Source organism: Entelurus aequoreus, linkage group LG01 (assembly GCF_033978785.1).
Source record: "Entelurus aequoreus isolate RoL-2023_Sb linkage group LG01, RoL_Eaeq_v1.1, whole genome shotgun sequence".
Lineage (NCBI taxonomy): Eukaryota > Metazoa > Chordata > Actinopteri > Syngnathiformes > Syngnathidae > Entelurus > Entelurus aequoreus.
In genome coordinates, this window is record NC_084731.1 from 69,748,377 (window position 1) to 69,764,061 (window position 15,685).

At 36.1% G+C, this 15,685-nt stretch overlaps 1 protein-coding gene across 1 annotated transcript in view; it reads left to right on the forward strand.

Annotated features, from left to right (window-relative positions):
* LOC133656329 (serine/threonine-protein kinase mTOR-like) overlaps nt 1-15,685 on the forward strand; it is a 274,420-nt gene that overhangs the window by 211,363 nt on the left and 47,372 nt on the right. The window contains exons 29-30 of the mRNA XM_062057364.1: nt 10,026-10,161; nt 10,227-10,374. Of these exons, the coding sequence (XP_061913348.1) occupies nt 10,026-10,161; nt 10,227-10,374 (284 nt within the window). The remainder of the gene's footprint in view (nt 1-10,025; nt 10,162-10,226; nt 10,375-15,685) is intronic.

Genomic DNA, 15,685 nt, shown 5'->3' on the forward strand with positions numbered 1-15,685 from the left:
ATATAAGCAGTCCTGCAGAGTGTTTACTTGTGTGTGATATAATGTGCGATACAAGCAGTCCTGCAGAGTGTTTACTTGTGTGTGATATCATGTGCGATATAAGTAGTCCTGCAGAGTCTTTACTTGTATGATATCATGTACGATACAAGCAGTCCTGCAGCGTGTTTACTTGTGTGTGTGATATCATGTGCGATACAAGCAGTCCTGCAGGGTGTTTACTTGTGTGTGATATCATGTGCGATACGAGCAGTCCTGCAGAGAGTTTACTTGTGTGTGATATCATGTGCGATACAAGCTGTTTACTTGTGTGTGATATCAGGTGCGATACAAGCAGTCCTGCAGAGTGTTTACTTGTGTGTGATATCATGTGCGATACGAGCAGTCCTGCAGAGTGTTTACTTGTGTGTTATATCATGTGCAATACAAGCAGTCCTGCAGCGTGTTTACTTGTGTGTGTGATATCATGTGCGATACAAGCAGTCCTGCAGAGTGTTTACTTGTGTGTGATATCATGTGCGATACGAGCAGTCCTGCAGAGTGTTTACTTGTGTGTGATGTCATGTGCGATACAAGCAGTCCTGCAGCGTGTTTACTTGTGTGTGTGATATCATGTGCGATACAATCAGTCCTGCAGAGTGTTTACTTGTGTGTGATATGTGTGATACGAGCAGTCATGCAGAGTGTTTACTTGTGTGTGATGTCATGTGCGATACAAGCAGTCCTGCAGCGTGTTTACTTGTGTGTGTGATATCATGTGCGATACAAGCAGTCCTGCAGAGTGTTTACTTGTGTGTGATATCATGTGCGATACGAGCAGTCCTGCAGAGTGTTTACTTGTGTGTGATATCATATGCGATACAAGCAGTCCTGCAGAGTGTTTACTTTTGTGTGATATCATGTGCGATACGAGCAGTCATGCAGAGTGTTTACTTGTGTGTGATGTCATGTGCGATACAAGCAGTCCTGCAGAGTGTTTACTTGTGCTAAGCTGGACAGCCAGTTAACATCTAAATGTCCTCCTATAAACACACAATTTATTATATTTCTATAAAGTCTTTTACAAAATGTAAACATGCTAGGCTATAGGCTACTAGGAGCTAGCAGCTACGCAACAGCTAAGCACACAATAGCATACAAGCTAGACATAGGTAATAATCATTGAACAATAAAAGGTGACATGTGTCAATATAAATAAATAATTACAGAGACATTTTACTTACACATACAAAGTCTACAAGGCAATATTAGAAAGTATCCAGTAACAAACGTGTCTGCCTCATTCAACTTACTGCGTCATGATCATAACTTCATGAATTATTGTGACCACTAGGTGTCCCCCAAAAAAACAGTTAGGACTCCACTTCAACTTAAAGTCAGCATAAGTCCATTTCAGACGCTGTACAAGGTGAAAGGCAATTCATCACACATGCTCTGAAGCAACACGTCACCTGTCACCTGCTCGTTTACTGCCAGAGTTTTTTTTTCTTTAAAACTGTCATTACTCAAAAAATAATAATGAATCAAAATCAATGTTGTAATGAATTAATGACTTATTCAAGTCTCCAATTACTTTACACCAAATTTAACATTTTAAAATATTTGTGCTATATTAAAAACATAGTTTTCTTTCACAAAAAGGGCATAAAACCAAAAAATAATAAAAACCTATAATGATGGATAGATCTGAAGTTGATCGAGATATTTAGATGTTGAAAGTAAAAAAAAAAAAATTAATGGCTTATTTTTAACACTTTTATGAGTGGGACCCTTTTGGATCCCCAGGAATTTTAGTGGGACTTAAAAAAAAAAACTAATTGCTAAAAAAAATTACAACGCATCAAAATCAACGTTGTTATGAATTGTTGACATTTTTTAAGGCTCCAATTACTTCACATCAAATATTACATCTAAAAAAATTGGAGGATAATGTGGCATATTTTGTGTTTTCGTGATCAAAAAAAGAGCATAAAGCGATAAAAAAAATGTTTTAAAAAAACTTATAATCGACAAATAAATCTGAAGTTGCTCTAGAGATGTAAGTGTTCAAAGTTAATAAAAACATTAAAAAATACTTTTTTTTTTTTAACACTTTCATGAGTGGGACCTTTTTGGACCCCTAAGAATTTTAGTGGGACTTCTAAAAAAAAACTGTCGTTGCTGAAAAAATAATAATGAATCAAAATCTATATTGTTTATATTGTTAAAATGTTGCATATTTTGTGTTTTACCATAAAAACTTGGTTTTATTTAACAAAGAGGGTCCACAACATTAAAAAAATAATAATTAGAATTGACAAAAATGTGCATGTTGAAAGTATAAACAATTTATATATTGTATGATTTATTTGTAAGACTTATGATTGGAGCTTTTTGGATCCCTGAGAATTTTAGTGGGATTTGTTTTCTTTAAATCTGTCATTACTCAAAAAATAATAATGAATCAAAATCAATGTTGTAATAAATTAATGACCTTTTCAATTCTCCAATTACTTTACATCAAATATTACATTTTAAAATATTTTTGCTATATAATAAACATAGTTTTCTTTGACAAAAAGGGCATAAAACCAAAAAATAATAAAAACCTATAATGATGGATGGATCTGAAGTTGATCGAGATATTTAGATGTTGAAAGTAAAAAAAAAATGAATGGCTTTTTTTTAACACTTTTATGAGTGGGACCCTTTTGGATCCCCAGGAATTTTAGTGGGACTTAAAAAAAACTGTAATTGCTAAAAAATAATAACGCATCAAAATCAACGTTGTTATGAATTGTTGACATTTTTTAAGGCTCCAATTACTTCACATCAAATATTACACATAAAAATAATTTGAGGAAAATTTGGCATATTTTGTGTTTTCTTGATCAAAAAAAGAGCATAGAGCGATACAAAATTAAAAAAACAACAACTTATAATCAACAAATAAATCTGAAGTTGCCCTAGAGATGTAAGTGTTCAAAGTTAATAAAAACATAAAAAAATACTTTTTTTTAACACTTTTATGAGTGGGACCTTTTTGGACCCCCAAGAATTTTAGTAAGACTTTGTGTTTAACCATTAAAAAAATGGGTTTTATTTAACAAAAAGGGTACACAACAATAATTAGAATTGACAAAAATGTGCATGTTGAAAGTAAAAACAATTTATATACTGTTCGATTTACAAACCCTGTTTCCATATGAGTTGGGAAATTGTGTTAGATGTAAATATAAACGGAATACAATGATTTGCAAATCCTTTTCAACCCATATTCAATTGAATGCACTACAAAGACAAGATATTTGATGTTCAAACTCATAAACTTTTTTTTTTTTTTTGCAAAAAATAATTAACTTAGAATTTCATGGCTGCAACACGTGCCAAAGTAGTTGGGAAAGGGCATGTTCACCACTGTGTTACATCACCTTTTCTTTTAACAACACTCAATAAACGATTGGGAACTGAGGAAACTAATTGTTGAAGCTTTGAAAGTGGAATTATTTCCCATTCTTGTTTTATGTAGAGCTTCAGTTGTTCAACAGTCCGGGGTCTCCGCTGTCGTATTTTACGCTTCATAATGCGCCACACATTTTCGATGGGAGACAGGTCTGGACTGCAGGCGGGCCAGGAAAGTACCCGCACTCTTTTTTTACGAAGCCATGCTGTTGTAACACGTGCTGAATGTGGCTTGGCATTGTCTTGCTGAAATAAGCAGGGGCGTCCATGAAAAAGACGGCGCTTAGATGGCAGCATATGTTGTTCCAAAACCTGTATGTACCTTTCAGCATTAATGGTGCCTTCACAGATGTTTAATTTACCCATGTCTTGGGCACTAAAGCACCCCCATACCATCACAGATGCTGGCTTTTGAACTTTGCGTCGATAACAGTCTGGATGGTTCGCTTCCCCTTTGGTCCGGATGACACAATGTCGAATATTTCCAAAAACAATTTGAAATGTGGACTCGTCAGACCACAGAACACTTTTCCACTTTGCATGAGTCCATCTTAGATGATCTCGGGCCCAGAGAAGCCGGTGGAGTTTCTGGATGTTGTTGATAAATGGCTTTCGCTTTGCATAGTAGAGCTTTAACTTGCACTTACAGATGTAGCGACCAACTGTATTTAGTGACAGTGGTTTTCTGAAGTGTTCCTGAGCCCATGTGGTGATATCCTTAAGTCGGTTTTTGATACAGTGCCGTCTGAGGGATCGAAGGTCACGGTCATTCAATGTTGGTTTCCGGCCATGCCGCTTACGTGCAGTGATTTCTCCAGATTCTGTGAACCTTTTGATGATATTATGGACAGTAGATGTTGAAATCCCTAAATGTTTTGCAATTGCACTTTGAGAAACGTTGTTCTTAAACTGTTTGACTATTTGCTCACGCAGTTGTGGACAAAGGGGTGTACCTCGCCCCATCCTTTCTTGTGAAAGACAGAGAATTTTTGGGGAAGCTGTTTTTATACCCAATCATGGCACCCACCTGTTCCCAATTAGCCTGCACACCTGTGGGGTGTTCCAAATAAGTGTTTGATGAGCATTCCTCAACTTTATCAGTATTTATTGCCACCTTTCCCAACTTATTTGTCACTTGTTGCTTGCATCAAATTCTAAAGTTAATGATTATTTGCAAAAAAATATATGTTTATCAGTTTGAACATCAAATATGTTGTCTTTGTAGCATATTCAACTGAATATGGGTTGAAAATGATTTGCAAATCATTGTATTCCGTTTATATTTACATCTAACACAATTTCCCAACTCTTATGGAAACGGGGTTTGTATTTGTAAGACTTATGAGTGGAGCTTTTTGGATCCCTGAGAATTTTAGTGGGATTTTTTTTCTTTAAATCTGTCATTACTCAAAAAATAATAATGAATCAAAATCAATGTTGTAATGAATGAATGACCTTTTCAATTCTACAATTACTTCACATCAAATATTACATTTTAAAATATTTTTGATATATAAAAAACATAGTTTTCTTTGACAAAAAGGGCATAAAACAACAAAATAATAAAAACCTATAATGATGGATAGATCTGAAGTTGATCTAGAGATTCAAGTGTTGAAAGTCAAAAAACAAAATTAATAGCTTATTTTTAACACTTTTATGAGTGGGACCCTTTTGGATCCACAGGAATTTTAGTGGGACTTAAAAAAAACCTGTAATTGCTAGAAAAAATTATAACGCACCAAAATCAATGTTGTTATGAATTATTGAAATTTTTTAAGGCTCCAATTACTTCACATGAAAAATGACACCTAAAAAAATTTGAGGAAAATTTAGCATATTTTGTGTTTTCTTGATCAAAAAAAGAGCATAAAGCGATAAAAAAAAATGTTTAAAAAAATGTAATCGACAAATAAATCTGAAGTTGATCTAGAGATTGAAGTGTTCAATGTTAATTAAAAAAAAAAAAAAAACTTTTTTGCAACACTTTTATGAGTGGGACCTTTTTGGACCCCCAGGAATTTTAGTGGGACTTAAAAAAAATAAAACTGTCATTGCTCAAAAAATAATAATGAATGAATGTTATGAATTATTGACATATTTAAGGCTCCAATTACTTCACATCAAATATTGCACCTAAAAAAATTTGAGGAAAATTTGGCATATTTTGTGTTTTCTTGATCAAAAAAACAGCATAAAGCAATAAAAAATGTTTTAAAAACTTATAATCGACAAATAAATCTGAAGTTGATCTAGAGATTTAAGTGTTCAAAGTTAATAAAAAATAAAATACTTTTTAACACTTTTATGAGTGGGACCTTTTTGAACCCCCAGGAATTTTAGTGGGAATTTTTTTAAAAAACTGTCATTGCTCAAAAAATAATAATGAATCAAATTCTATTTTGTTATGAATTATTGACATATTTAAGGCTCCAATTACTTCACATCAAATATTACACTTTGAAATATATTTTGTGGAAAAGTTTTGCATATTTTCTGTTTTACCATTACAAAAAACCGGGGTTTTCTTTAACAGAAAGGTACACAACATGTTTTAAAAAAAAATTAAGAATCGACAAAAATTTGCATGTTGAAAGTAAAAACAATTTAAATATTGTATGATTTATTTGTAAGACTTATTAGTGGAACTTTTTGGATCCCTGAGAATTTTAGTGGGATTCTTTTTCTTTAAAACTGTCATTACTCAAAAAATAATAATGAATCAAAATTAATGTTGTTATGAATTATTGACTTATTTAAGGCTCCAATTAATTCACATCAAATATCCCAATTTGATATATATTTTTGGGGAAAATATTTTGTGTTTGCCATAAAAAAATTTGTATTAAACAAACAAACAAAAACATGAAAAAATAAAAACTTGTAATCCATGGCTAGTTCTGAAGTTGATTTAGAGATTCAAGTGTTGAAAGTAAATATAAATGTACGACTTATTTTCAACACTTTGATGAGTGGGACCTTTTTGGATCCCCGAGAATTTTAGTGGGACTTAAAAACAAAACTGCCATTGCTAAAAAAATAATAATGAATCAAAATCAATGTTTGTCACATATTGAATTACTTCACATCAAATATTCTAAAAATATTTGGGAAAATGTTGCATATTTTGTGTTTTTGCCATAAAAAACAAGGTTTTCTTTAACAAAAAGAGCTTAAAACAAAACTTATAATGGACAAATAGATCTGAAGTTGACATAGATATACTTGTTGAAAGTAAAAACAACTTAAATATTGTAGGATTTATTTTTAACACTTCTATGAGTGGGACCCTTTTGGATCCCCGAGAATTTTAGTGGGACTTAAGAAAAAAAACTGTCATTGCTAAAAAATAATAATGAATCAAAATCAATGTTATGAATTATTGACATATTTAATTACTTCACATCAAATATTTCAATATACCTCTAAAAATATTTGGGAAAATGTTGCATATTTTGTGTTTTTTCCATAAAAAAACAAGGTTTTCTTTAACAAAAAGAGCTTAAAACAAAACTTATAATGAACAAATAGATCTGGGGCCGTACTTATCAAGCTTCTTAGAATTACTCCTAAGAAGTCTGCTAAGAGTTGACTTAAGAGTAAATAAATTCTTCGCTGAAAGCTGCACTTAAAAGTTAGTTATCAAGCGTCTTACTCACACTTTCAGCGAAGTGTAGGACTGAATCTTAAGTGTCACACTCAGAGCTGAATTACGACATTACTATGTGCCGTAAACGGAATTTTAGGTGACGTCATTTCTGTGTCCATAGAAATGACCAATCACGGAAGGGAATCCGTTGTCTAAGAATAAAGAAATATCTTGTAAATATTTAAGTGGACAATGGGAGTGTATATTTTGACAATAAACTACAAAATAATACAAAACAAACTAGTCCCCGCCGGCACTCACGCTACCGCTCCCTCTCTTCTATCGCCCACACACTCACTGACGTCACTCACCTCACGGCCACACACATACGCTACTGTCATAACATTTTCTTTCCAATTCATTAATTAGGCAACTAATTTGAAACTGGTGTGGGTGGCTCTATATATACTAGCCCACTGCAGCCACATGCAGAAATCAACATGGAATCGAAAAGTATTAAATCTGTGACAAAAATAATACCTGCTCTGTCTAAACGATACCGTTTGATCAGCTGCTCGTCATCAAACAAATCCAGGACATCGTTCCGCTCCCTGAACGTTCGCGCACGTCTCTCTCGCCTCAGTGCCATCCCCTGCTGGCAACTCCTAACCACTTAAGACACCTCTGAAGGTCTCTTAAATATCGTGGAGAGTAGGAGTGATTCTTAGACTTAAGAACGTTGATAAAAAGCTTTTATTCTTAAGTTTGAGAGTAGGACTAAATTTCGCAAATTCTCAGGACTTAAGTGTAAAATGGCACTCTAAGAAGCTTGATAAGTACGGCCCCTGGTCACTGCCCTTGTGTCCTTGAGCAAGACACTTCAGACACATACTGGTTTACATGTCACTTAAAGACCGAGGTCATGGCTTCCACTGTGAATGAGCTATTGTACCAGTTTGGAAAATGAAAACTTTGAAATGTTTCAGTGTGTGGCCCGCACATGTTTTCATGTTTCAGTGTGTGGCCCCCACATGTTTTCATGTTTCAGTGCGTGGCCCCCACATGTTTTCATGTTTCAGTGTGTGGCCGCTACATGTTTTCATGTTTCAGTGTGTGGCCCCCACATGTTTTCATGTTTCAGTATCTGGCCCCCACATGTGTTCATGTTTCAGTGTGTGGCCGCCACATGTTTTCATGTTTCAGTGTGTGGCCCCCACATGTGTTCATGTTTCAGTGTGTGGCCCCCATATGTTTTCATGTTTTCATGTTTCAGTGTGTGGCCCCCACATGTGTTCATGTTTCAGTGCGTGGCCCCCACATGTTTTCATGTTTCAGTGTGTGGCCCCCACACGTTTTCATGTTTGTGTGTGGCCCCCACATGTTTTCATGTTTCAGTGTGTGTCCCCCACATGTTTTCATGTTTGTGTGTGGCCCCCACATATTTTCATGTTTCAGTGTGTGGCCGCCACATGTTTTAATGTTTCAGTGAGTGGCCCCCACATGTTTCAGTGTGTGGCCCCCACATGTTTTCATGTTTCAGTGCGTGGCCCCCACATGTTTTCATGTTGCAGTGTGTGACCCCCCACATGTTTCAGTGTGTGGCCGCCACATGTTTTCATGTTTCAGTGTGTGGCCCCCACATGTTTCAGTGTGTGGCCGCCACATATTTTCATGTTTCAGTGTGTGGCCCCCACATGTTTTCCTGTTTCAGTATCTGGCCCCCACATGTGTTCATGTTTCAGTGTGTGGCCGCCACATGTTTTCATGTTTCAGTGTGTGGCCCCCACATGTGTTCATGTTTCAGTGTGTGGCTCCCACATGTGCTCACGTTTCAGTGCGTGGCCCCCACGTGTTCATGTTTCAGTGCGTGGCCCCCACGTGTTCATGTTTCAGTGTGTGACCCCCACATGTTTTCATGTTTCAGTGCGTGGCCCCCACGTGTTCATGTTTCAGTGTGTGACCCCCACATGTTTTCATGTTTCAGTGTGTGTCCCCCACATGTTTTCATGTTTGTGTGTGGCCCCCACATATTTTCATGTTTCAGTGTGTGGCCGCCACATTTTGTAATGTTTCAGTGAGTGGCCCCCACATGTTTCAGTGTGTGGCCCCCACATGTTTTCATGTTTCAGTGCGTGGCCCCCACATGTTTTCATGTTTCAGTGAGTGGCCCCCACATGTTTTCATGTTGCAGTGTGTGGCCCCCACATGTTTCAGTGTGTGGCCGCCACATGTTTTCATGTTTCAGTGTGTGGCCCCCACATGTGTTCATGTTTCAGTGTGTGACCGCCACATGTTTTCATGTTTCAGTGTGTGGCCCCCACATGTGTTCATGTTTCAGTGTGTGGCCGCCACATGTTTTCATGTTTCAGTGTGTGGCCCCCACATGTGTTCATGTTTCAGTGTGTGGCTCCCACATGTGTTCATGTTTCAGTGCATGGCCCCCACGTGTTCATGTTTCAGTGTGTGTCCCCAACATGTTTTCATGTTTCAGTGCGTGTCCCCCACATGTTTTCATGTTTGTGTGTGGCCCCCACAAGTTTTCATGTTTCAGTGTGTGGCCCCCACATATTTTCATTTTTCAGTGTGTGGCTGCCACATGTTTTAATGTTTCAGTGCATGGCCCCCACATGTGTTCATGTTTCAGTGTGTGGCCCCCACATGTTTTCATGTTGCAGTGTGTGGCCCTCACATGTTTCAGTGTGTGGCCGCCACATGTTTTCATGTTTCAGTGTGTGGCCCCCACATGTTTGTGTGTGGCCCCCACATGTTTTCATGTTTCAGTGTGTGGCCCCCACATGTTTTCATGTTTCAGTGTGTGGCCCCCACATGTTTTCATGTTTCAGTGTGTGCCCCCCACTTGTTTTCATGTTTCAGTGCGTGGCCCCCACATGTTTTCATGTTTCAGTGTGTGCCCCCCACTTGTTTTCATGTTTCAGTGCGTGGCTCCCACATGTTTTCATGTTTCAATGTGTAGCCCCCACATGTTGTTTGTCTGCAGGCAGCAACGGCCATGAGTTCATGTTCCTGCTGAAGGGCCATGAAGATCTGCGTCAGGACGAGAGAGTCATGCAGCTCTTTGGTCTGGTCAACACCCTGCTGGCCAACGACCCCGCCTCCCTGCGCAAGAACCTCAGGTAGCCTCAGGTCCTCCGCTCTGTGGCTCCACGCCTCACCTGTGTCTTCTGCTCCCGCCCCTCAGCATCCAGCGCTACGCCGTCATCCCGCTGTCCACCAACTCAGGCCTGATCGGCTGGGTGCCTCACTGCGACACGCTGCACGCCCTCATCAGAGACTACCGGGAGAAGAAGAAGATCCTGCTCAACATCGAGCATCGCATCATGCTGAGGGTACGTGGACTAACACCTGCCTCACGCCTGTGTATTACCTGCCTCACACCTGTGTATTGTCTGCCTAACACCTGCCTAACCCTGGGTTGTTTAGGTATTTGCTAACATGCCTGAGGGTCATTTAAAAAGTCCTCCCAACTACTTTGGAATTATAGTACCATTTCTGTCGGGAAGTCTTGAATATGCAGCGCCATCTGTTGGACTGAGTTAGTTCTTGCACCTTTTTGTCCTCAAAGCAACTTTCACTTTATGTGAACAAACAGTAAAAGTCACAATGCATTAGTTTTTTTTTTTTTAAAAAGAGAGATTTAGTTTATTTCAGTTTTTTCTTTTTTTTAATAAATGATAAATGGGTTATACTTGTATAGCGCTTTTCTACCTTCAAGGTACTCAAAGCGCTTTGACAGTATTTCCACATTTACCCATTCACACACACATTCACACACTGATGGCGGGAGCTGCCATGCAAGGCGCTAACCATCAGGAGCAAGGGTGAAGTGTCTTGCCCAAGGACACAACGGACATGGGAAAATGTAATATTTGATTGACAAATATTCACAAAATATTAAGTATTTTCTCACATTTGAAATTAATACAAGAATTATATTTAAATTTAAAAAGGGGCAATGGATCATTGGAAAGCATGGATTTTTTATTAAATTTTTTATTTTTTTTTTAAATACTACAATAAAAGTATTTTTTAAATTGTATGCAAACTATTGTTTCTGTCAAAAATGAAGACAAAAATTGTATTAAAAAAACAAATAGATTTAATATTAAAGTAAAAATATATATATATAAATGTATTACAGTTATATTAAAAATATTTTAAAAAGCGCTTTATGTTATGCAGTTTTTCTTTTTTAATAGAAATGTTATATTTAATTGACAAATATTCACAAACTAAGTATTTTCTGGCATTTCAAATTAATATAAGAATTATATTTTAATTTTTAAAGTGCCAATGAATATTAGAAAGCATGGAGTTTTTCTTAAAATTTTTTATTTTTTTTAAAGAATTGTACATGTGTATTTTTTAAATTCTATGCAAATTACATTGTTTCTTTAAAAAAAAAAATGAAGACAAAAATCATATTTAAAAAAAAAATTGAATTAATGTTAAAGTAAAAAAAATATATATAAAAATGTATTATCCATCCATCCATTTTCTAAAAAGTGGCAATGGATCATTAGAAAGCATAGAATTTTTATTCAAATAATATATTTTTATTAAAAAATGTAATGTGTATTTTTTTAATTCTATGCAAATTAGATTGTTTATTTAAAAAAAAAAAAAAAATCATATTAAAAAAACAAATTGATTTAATAATATTAAAGTTAAAAAAATATGTGTAAACATTTATTATAGTTATATTAAAAATATGAAACTCTCAGTGAATCAGTTGTTTTTTAAAGTGCTTTATTTTATGCAGTTTTACTTTTTTTTATGGAAATGTCATATTTAATTTACAAATATTGACAACCACTAAGTATTTTCTGTCATTTAAAATGAATACAAGAATCATATTTAAATTTAAAAAGTGGCAATGGATCATTAGAAAGCATGGAATTTTTTATAAAAAATATATTTTTATTAAAGAATTGAATGTGTATTTTTTAATTTTATGCAAATTAGATTGTTTATTTAAAAAAAAATTAAGACAAAATCGAATTAAAAAAACAAATTGATTCAATATTAAAGTAAAAAAATATATATAAAGATGTATTATAGTAATATTGAAAATATAAAACTCAGTGAGTCAGGTTTTTTTTTAGAGCGCTTTATTTTATGCAGTTTTACTTTTTTTAATGGAAATTTCATATTTAAATTGTCAAAAACGAAGACAACAATCATATTATTTTTTAGAGCGCTTTATTTTATGCAGTTTTACTTTTTTTAATGGAAATTTCATATTTAAATTGTCAAAAACGAAGACAACAATCATATTAAAAACACATTGATTTAATATTATTAAAGTAAAAAATATATATAATTTGTATTTATAGTTATATTAAAAATACAAAACTCAGTGAATCTCTTTTTTTCAAAAGCGCTTTATTTTATGGAGTTTTCTTTTCTTAAAGGAAATTTCATATTTAATTGACAAATATTCACAAAAGATTAAGTATTTTCTGTCATTTGAAATATAAGAATGATATTTAAATTTAAAAAGGGGCAATTGGTCATCAATTTTTATTAAAATATATTTTTATTAAAGGATTTAATGTGTATTTTTTATTCTATGCAAATTAAATGTTATATATATATATTTATATATATACACAGTCGCGATAAAAAGTGTACATACACTTGTAAAGAACATAATGTCATGGCTGTCTTGAGTTTCCAATAATTTCTATAACTCATTTTTTTGTGATAGAGTGATTGGAGCACATACTTGTTGGTCACAAAAAACATTCATGAAGTTCGGTTCTTTTATGAATTTATTATGGGTCTACTGAAAATGTGAGCAAATCTGCTGGGTCAAAAGTATAAATACAGCAATGTTAATATTTGTCCCTTGGCAAGTTTCACTGCAATAAGGCACTTTTGGTAGCCATCCACAAGCTTCTGGCAAGCTTCTGGTTGGATTTTTGACCACTCCTCTTGACAAAATTGGCGCAGTTCAGCTAAATGTGTTGGTTTTCTGACATGGACTTGTTTCTTCAGCATTGTCCACACGTTTAAAGGCCTACTGAAATGAATTTTTTTTATTTAAACGGGAATAGCAGATCCATTCTATGTGTCATACTTGATCATTTCGCGATATTGCCATATTTTTGCTAAAAGGATTTAGTAGAGAAAATCGACGATAAAGTTCGCAACTTTTGCTCGCTGATAAAAAAAAGCCTTGCCTGTACCGGAAGTAGCGTGACGTCACAGGAGCTAGTATTCCTCACAATTCCCCATTGTTTACAATGGAGCGAGAGAGATTCGGACCGAGAAAGTGACGATTACCCCATTAATTTGAGCGAGGATGAAAGATTCGTAGATGAGGAACGTTACAGTGAAGGACTTGAGAGGCAGTGATGGACGTATCTTTTTTCGCTCTGACCGTAACTTAGGTACAAGCTGGCTCATTGGATTCCACACTCTCTCCTTTTTCTATTGCAGATCACAGATTTGTATTTTAAACCACCTCAGATACTATATCCTCTTGAAAATGAGAGTCGAGAACGCGAAATGGACATTCACAGTGACTGAACATGTAAATACACGATTAATAATATTCAGCTTTGCGAAGCTAAAAAAATAGAAGCTAACCTAGCAACGTAGCCAACGTGATAGCATAGCAGTCTCAAATGCAGATAGAAACTAAATTAAAATAAACCCTGACTGGATGGATAGACAGAAGATCAAAAATACTATTAAACCATGAACATGTAAATACACGATTAATAATATTCAGCTTTGCGAAGCTAAAAAAATAGAAGCTAACCTAGCAACGTAGCCTACGTGATAGCATCAGTCTCAAATGCAGATAGAAACTAAATTTAAAAAAACCCTGACTGGATGGATAGACAGAAGATCAAAAATACTATTAAACCGTGAACATGTAAATACACGGTTAATAATATTCAGCTTTTCGAAGCTAAAAAAATAGAAGCTAACTTAGCTACGTAGCCAACGTGATAGCATAGCAGTCTCAAATGCAGATAGAAACTAAATTAAAAAAAAACCCTGACTGGATGGATAGACAGAAGATCAAAAATACTATTAAACCATGTACACGTAACTACACGGTTAAAAATTCTCAGCCTTGTAAGGCTTAACTATGCTGTTGCTAACGACGCTAAGGCTAATTTAGCAACTTAGCAACCGGACCTCACAGAACTATGTACTCTCTCCTTTTTCTATTGTGGATCACGGATTTGTATTTTAAACCACCTCGGATACTATATCCTCTTGAAAATGAGAGTCGAGCACGCGAAATTGACTTTTAAGTGACTTTTATCTCCAAGACAATACATCGGTGACACACTTAGCTACTGAGCTAACGTGATAGCATCGTTCTCAAATGAAGATAGAAACAAAATAAATAAACCCCTGACTAGAAGGATAGACAGAAGACCAACAATACTATTAAACCATGTACATGTAACTACACGGTTAAAAATTCTCAGCCTGGTAAGGCTTAAAAATGCTGTTGCTAACGACGCTAAGGCTAATTTAGCAACTTAGCAACCAGACCTCACAGAACTATGATAAAACATTAGCGCTCCACCTACGCCAGCCAGCCCTCATCTTCCCATCTACAGCCGTGCTCACCTGCATTCCAGCGATCAACGGCGCGACAAAGGACTTCATCCGTGGGTTTGGCGGCAAGCATCGGCTAGGCGTAGTAAGTAGTCCTTGTTGTGTTGCTGTAAGTATTGTACTTAGCCGCTAAGACACCGATCGATCCCACCTACAACGTTCTTCTTTGCAGCCTCCATTGTTCATTAAACAAATTGCAAAAGATTCACCAACACAGATGTCCAGAATACTGTGGAATTTTGTCGAAGAAAACAAGAGGCTTTTCTATCGGGTCCGATGGGGTCCAACCACTTCCGTTGCTTTTGTGACGTCACGCGCATAAATCATATCCAAAGGAGTTTTTCAACCAGAAGTGTGGCGGGAATTTTAAAATTGCACTTTATAAGTTAACCCGGCCGTATTGGCATGTGTTGCAATGTTAAGATTTCATCATTGATATATAAACTATCAGACTGCGTGGTTGGTAGTAGTGGGTTTCAGTAGGCCTTTAAGTCAGGCCATTCTAAAACCTTCATTCTAGCCTGATTTAGCCATTCCTTTACCACTTTTGACGTGTGTTTGGGGTCATTGTCCTGTTGGAACACCCAACTGCGCCCATAACCCAACCTCCGGGCTGATGATTTTAGGTTGTCCTGAAGAATTTGGAGGTAATCCTCCTTTTTTATTGTCCCATTTAAAGCACGAGTTCCATTGGCAGCAAAACAGGCCCAGAGCATAATACTACCACCACCATGCTTGACGGTAGGATGGTGTTCCTGGGATTAAAGGCCTCACCTTTTCTCCTCCAAACATATTGCTGGGCATTGTGGCCAAACAGCTCAATTTTAGTTTCATCTGACCACAGAACTTTCCTCCAGAAGGTCTTATCTTTGTCCATGTACACAGCCTCTCCACCACCAAGACTCCTACAGTGCCTCCTCGTGGCCACACACGGTAACTGGGACCTCGCGATATCAGGCTAAACTGGAAGGGATCTCAGAGCAGCAGTGGGCCCCAGAGGCGAGGTGTGCAGGCCCACCCTGGCATCCGCCAATCACTGCCTAGGTGATTTGC